General features: G+C 42.6%; 1 protein-coding gene across 1 annotated transcript in view; it reads left to right on the top strand.

Annotated features, from left to right (window-relative positions):
• Nucleotides 1-266: 266 nt before the first annotated feature.
• Nucleotides 267-6,548, top strand: part of LOC139640152 (dynein axonemal heavy chain 5-like) — an 8,870-nt gene continuing 2,588 nt past the window's right edge. The window contains exons 1-6 of the mRNA XM_071514323.1: nucleotides 267-480; nucleotides 1,381-1,436; nucleotides 1,972-2,093; nucleotides 3,245-3,395; nucleotides 5,347-5,546; nucleotides 6,531-6,548. The exon at nucleotides 6,531-6,548 is cut by the window's right edge and continues 171 nt beyond it. Of these exons, the coding sequence (XP_071370424.1) occupies nucleotides 287-480; nucleotides 1,381-1,436; nucleotides 1,972-2,093; nucleotides 3,245-3,395; nucleotides 5,347-5,546; nucleotides 6,531-6,548 (741 nt within the window). The 5' untranslated portion in view covers nucleotides 267-286. The remainder of the gene's footprint in view (nucleotides 481-1,380; nucleotides 1,437-1,971; nucleotides 2,094-3,244; nucleotides 3,396-5,346; nucleotides 5,547-6,530) is intronic.

The following is a 6,548-nucleotide window of genomic DNA, read 5'->3' as shown; positions in this document are numbered from 1 at the left end:
AGACAGACAGATAGATAGATAGATAGATAGATAGATAGATAGATAGATAGATAGATAGATAGAAGAAAGATAGATAGATAGATAGAAGATAGATAGATAGATAGATAGATGATAGATAGATAGATAGATAGATAGATAGATAGATGGATAGATAGATAGATAGATAGATAGACAGATAGATAGATGGATAGATAGATAGATAGATAGATAGATAGATAGATAGATAGATAGATGGATAGATAATGGAAGTCTGTGCCTGCAGGGGGCGCCGTGTCGGCCCATCTCCATGGGGCAGGGCCAGGAGCTTCACGCTCGCAGGCTATTGGCTCACAGCATGACGGACGGCGGCTGGCTCCTCCTCCAGAACTGCCACCTGGGCCTGGACTTCCTGGACGAGCTCCTGGAGACCGTCACCGCGGCGACGGCCGAGAGCGTGCACGAGGGTTTCCGGGTGTGGCTGACCACCGACGTGCACGCCCGGTGAGACTCTGCTGTTACCAGATATTTCACTTCAATGAACACTTTGTTAAATTTGTTAAATGGTTTGATTTTGTTTGAAATTTGAAATTAGTGCATTTTCAAAAATCCATCCTTGTTTCCAGGCAGTTTCAGAATAATTGTGCGTTCATGTGCTATCAGACAAATCAGAAAAATGAATTTCCTACTTCAGATAATTCAGTCAGGAGTTCTGAGAAAATTTAGCTAAGTTTGTAAGTTATGATGCGATGGTGACCTTTCACCTTCTCAACTGACTCAACAGTAAGAAAACACTTCTATACTCATGCACCTTGGTTCCCAGTTTGTTGTTAGCCGCACTAACCTCATTTTTTGCATGAATTTTGTCTAATCAGCATGTTTAGCTGCAGGACGGCCATATTGTTTATCGTTTGTCTTCCTGGGTTTACTTTCTGACAAACTAGCATGTGAAAGCAACGCTGTCTAGCAGCCGACTTGGAGGTCCTGGATGTCGGACTTTCACACCAGATCATGAACGCACAATAACTCCAGGAAACGCATCACAGCTGGACTCGCTCCTGATTGGCTCCCTCACTAAAGAATGACTGAAATCCGTCCAATCAGGGTCCAGTTTGCAGCGTTTGAACTGGAAAGCCTCCACTCAGCAGGTTTACCTCATTTGAGTTAGAGGAGCCGCTGCTGTCGGCCAATCAGGAGCCAGGATTGTGACGACTCAGTCTTCACATTCACTCAGTTCAACTGTGAACTGAAATACATTTATCAGCAGAACATCATGAAGAACTGTATTCTGATCCTGATGGACACTGAACCATGGAAACTGAATCATATCTACATCTGTTTTACGTGTGTGTGTGTGTGTGTGTGTGTGTGTGTGTGTGTGTGTGTGTGTGTGTGTGTGTGCAGGTTCCCCATCACCTTCCTCCAGTCGTCCATCAAATTCACCAATGAACCTCCTCTGGGTAAAAATCTCCTCTTCCTCTGTTCCTTACATTCATTCTGTCCATCCATCTTCCTCAGTCTGACACTATGACTCATTGATCGATTAATTCATGGATTGAATGATTGATTGAAAGAAGTCAAGTCTGCCCACAGAAGTTCATGCTGTGATTGCGATTTACTGTATGATGTCACCGCCTCCTGGACTTCTTCAGCCTTTTTCTGTCATGACTGAATTATTCATTCATTTTTTCATTAATTTATCCATCCATTCATTTATAATTTTTTTTATTCATTTATTAATTCATTCATCCATCCATTCATTTGTTTTTTTAAATTGATTGATTGATTGATTGATCGATTCATTCATTCATTCATTTATTCCTACATTCATTCATTCATATATCCATATATCCATATTCGTTCATTCATTTTTTTCTTTCTTTTTGCAAGTTCCATCCATTCATCCATTTGTTGTCCTTTTGCTCTTCTTCGCCTTTCATATTCCCATCTGCCCTCATCCAACCCCCCCCCCCCCCTCTTCCTCCCCCTCTCCAGGTATGAAGGCCGGTCTGAAGAGAACCTACAGTGGAGTTTCTCAGGATCAGCTGGAGATCACCAACCTGCCTCAGTGGAAACCTCTGCTGTACGCTGTGGCCTTCCTGCACTCCACCGTGCAGGTATCTGTCCCTCATCACTTCATCACTTCATCACTTCATCACTTCATCACTTCATCACTTCATCTGTCCCTCCACCACTTCATCACTTCATCTGTCCCTCCACCACTTCATCACTTCATCACTTCATCACTTCATCACTTCATCACTTCATCACTTCATCTGTCCCTCCACCACTTCATCACTTCATCTGTCTCTCCACCACTTCATCACTTCATCTGTCCCTCCACCACTTCATCACTTCATCACTTCATCACTTCATCTGTCCCTCCACCACTTCATCACTTCATCACTTCATCTGTCCCTCCACCACTTCATCACTTCATCACTTCATCTGTCTCTCCACCACTTCATCACTTCATCTGTCCCTCCACCACTTCATCACTTCATCACTTCATCACTTCATCTGTCCCTCCACCACTTCATCACTTCATCACTTCATCTGTCCCTCCACCACTTCATCACTTCATCACTTCATCTGTCACTTCACCACTTCATCACTTCATCTGTCCCTCCACCACTTCACCACTTCATCACTTCATCTGTCCCTCCACCACTTCACCACTTCATCACTTCATCTGTCCCTCCACCACTTCACCACTTCATCCATCCATCTGTCCCTCCACCACTTCATCACTTCATCACTTCATCCAACTGTCTGTCCGCCCATCACTTCATCACTTCATCTGTCCATCTGTCCCTCCACCACTTCATCACTTCATCCATCCATCTGTCCGTCCATCACTTCATCACTTCATCTGTCCGTCCATCTGTTCATCACTTCATCACTTCATCTAAGCATCCATCCCTCCATCCATCCCTCCTCTCTTGGTTGGAACGTTCCCTATGAATTTCACCAGGCAGTTTTCATCCCTCTCTTCTTCTCTTTCCTCTTTCCATTTCCATTTCTCCCACCCACTCTTTTCCTGTTCTTCCCTTCTGCCTCCGTTCTTGTTTTTCTCCATCTCTTCTTTTTCTCTCCTTCTCTTTGTCCCTCTCTCCTCCTCTCTCAGCAGCATCATAATTTTGGTCCGTCAGAATGGAACATCTCCTGTGAAGTCAACCATGCAAATTACACTTTTTTAATCACTTTCTATTTCTTTCCTCATTCCCTCCCTCTCTTGACCCCCCCCCCCCCCCCCCCCCCCCGTCAGGAGCGTCGTAAGTTCGGTCCTCTCGGCTGGAACATCCCGTATGAGTTCAACCAGGCAGACTTCACCTCCAGCATGCAGTTTGTCCAGAACCACCTGGATGATTTGGACTCCAAGAGAGGAGTGAACTGGAGCTGCCTGCGCTACATGCTGGGTCAGACTCTCTTCTTTACCTAGGATTACCTAGGACCTTTAATTAAGACAGTGACACCTCAAACAGGATCAAATTTATCATTATTATTTAATGTTACTGTAGCCACATTTTAAAAAGTATAAGTCTCTCAGTAAAGCTCAAACCTCCACCAACGCTGAATAATTCTCCAACTTCACAGCTGCAGCCTCCGTAACGGTTTCTGTTTGTTTAGCTTTTGATTTTCCAACAAAATCACACGTGAAAGCAACACCGACTAAGAACTCCCAGACGTCAGACTTTCCCACCAGTCACAGTTATGCCTAAAAAGAAAAATCCCAGATCAGCACCAAAATTTAGTCAACTGATCTTTGGGTCAAGAGCGATCTGTCCACCAGATTTCAGACAAAATCAGTTTGTTAGTTTTTGAGATTTCTTGATGGAAAACATACAGACGGGTGAAAACCTGACACTAACCTCAATTCCCAGACCGTTTAAGAAGTTCTGGTTGGGTTGAATGGATGAGGAATACTCTCTCCTTCCTCAGAAACTACAGCCAGTGTGTCTTTGAGCAAGGCACTGAACCCCCAGCTGCTGCAGTCCAGCTGCTCAGAGGCCGAGCAGAAGACTTTTAATGTTCATTTAATAGTATGATTAAATATTAGATCATCTTTAAAGACAAAAACAGTGTTTCTTTGTGATGGTTCCTAGGCTAGAGCTGGGAGATATATCGATATAAAATTATTGTGATATCAGTCTAGAGATCCTCTGGGATTTTTGTTATTGTAATATCGCGATAAAGCTTCACTGTTGTCTTCTTCCGGTCTTAAAGTCTGTGTTACAGTTCTACAGTTTCCTGAACTTCTTTGACTGTTGTAAGATAACACAAGACAAGACAAGACCCAAGACGAGACAAGACCCAAGACAAGACCCAAGACAAGACCCAGGACAAGACCCAAGACAAGACCCAGGACAAGACCCAAGACAAGACCCAAGACAAGACCCAGGACAAGACCCAAGACAAGACCCAAGACAAGACCCAAGACAAGACAAGACCCAAGACAAGACAAGACAAGACAACACAAGACAACACAAGACAACACAAGACAAGACAAGACAAGACCCAAGACAAGACCCAAGACAAGACAAGACAAGACCCAAGACAAGTCCCAAGACAAGACCCAAGGCAAGACAAGACAAGACAAGACCCAAGACAAGACCCAAGACAAGACAAGACCCAAGACAAGACCCAAGACAAGACCCAAGACGAGACCCAAGACAAGACAAGACCCAAGACAAGACAAGACCCAAGACAAGACAAGACAAGACAAGACCCAAGACAAGACAAGACCCAAGACAAGACCCAAGACAAGACCCAAGACGAGACCCAAGACAAGACAAGACCCAAGACAAGACAAGACAAGACAAGACAAGACAAGACCCAAGACAAGACCCAAGACAAGACCTTTATTCCCCTTTAGATCCCCTTGGGGAAATTCAGGTGCCACAGCAGCACTTGGTGGAACAATGTCAAAGAAATGTCAAGTATGATTCAAGTACAGGAAGGTAATAGAATAAATAGGTACTAAAATAAAAAAGGGAATGTACATAATATACAACAATAGAGACAGTGCAAATAAATGCAAATAATAAAGGCAGAATTTTGGATAAGTCTATGGTCTTGTAGTGAACAGTGAACCCCTCGACCTTCTTCACCTCAGATCCACATCAGCCTACTAATGTTCGTTTCTCTAAATGTTCTCATGTGTAAATTTCTTCTGAAAGAAATAGTCACCGCCAAAACATTGTGACATTATCGATATCGAGGTATTGGGTCAAAAATATTGTGATATTTGATTTTGTCCCTATGGCCCAGCCCTGTCCTAGGTGGGTTCCAGTTAAAGATGGTGAAATGTTAATTGATCTTTAAAGGTAACAACTAACAGAAGGACTGCCTTCCCCTGCTGGTTGCCAGGTGAGGTGCAGTACGGCGGCCGGGTGACGGACGACCTGGACAAGCGGCTCCTCAACACCTTCACTCGGGTCTGGTTCAGCGAGAACACGTTCAGCGACAAGTTCTGCTTCTATAAAGGCTACAGCATCCCGGGCAGAGCCAAGACGGTCCAGGACTACCTGCAGCACATCGAGGCTCTGCCGCTGGTGGACTCCCCCGAGGTCAGAACAGAAGAACATACTGTACCGCCTTCTGCTGACTGTTAAAGCTCTGTGTTCCTCTGGTAGAGTCTTGGGTCGTGTCTCTTCCTCCATGATAAAACCCCAAAATCAGTGATTCTGTGATCTGTTGCTCCGGTAGAGCAGACTGGAGAATTGTGGGGTTTTTTCTCTCTCCATTCACTGCCATTGTCTGGAGGAACAGCCTGAAAATCACTTCTAGCACATAAAGGAACGCTGACAAAGCAGATTCTGACCAAGGTTATTATAGTTCTGCATTTTTCATTAGTTTTTATTTTTATTTCGTTTTGACTTTTTGTTTTCAATTTCAGTTTAGTTTTAATTAGTTTTTAAAGCGGGTTTGCTAGTTTAGTTTTTATTTTTTGAAAATGCTTAGTTTTATTTTAGTTTTTATTAGTTTCAATGTTAGTTTTAGTCTTTTTTTGTAATATGGGGTATTTGTCAGGGGTGAGATTAAAAAATTCAAAATACTAGGCTTATGTATGAAATAAACTGACAAAGATGAAAACTAAATACATTTTCTCTATAATTTTTGTTTATTTTAGTTAGTTTTGTAAACACACAATACAGTTTCATTTAGTTATCGCTTTTTATAAAGCCTTGTTTTTATTTTTAATTCAGTTAACGAAAATGTTTTTCGCACCTAGTTTTATTTTGTTAGTTTTCGTTAACGATAATAACCTTGATTCTGACTATATATAGAAAAATCTAGTCTCTCACTTTTTTTTTTGCCTATTTACAATTATTGGTTATTTTATTTTCCTCCTAAGTTTCCTCCGACTGGATTTCAGTGTTCCACTTGTTCAGACTGAAAGGTTTAATAAACATAAAGAAGGAGATTCACTTCAAAACAATTCAGCATCAGGACTAGTTTTTTATATATTGTCAGAATCTGCTTTGTCAGCGTTGGGATTCAGCCTGTTCCTTCATCATTAACCCTCTGTCTTCCTGTTACCTGTTCCCCAGGTGTTTGGGCTCCACCCC

The sequence above is a fragment of the Centroberyx affinis genome, unplaced genomic scaffold (assembly GCF_046629955.1).
Source record: "Centroberyx affinis isolate AG114_WGS23_722 - 3 ecotype Tasmania unplaced genomic scaffold, CSIRO-AGI_Caff_v1 ptg008488l_1, whole genome shotgun sequence".
NCBI classification, from domain to species: domain Eukaryota; kingdom Metazoa; phylum Chordata; class Actinopteri; order Beryciformes; family Berycidae; genus Centroberyx; species Centroberyx affinis.
Note: the sequence above shows the minus strand (reverse complement) of the source record. Positions and strands in the feature narration are given on the sequence as shown.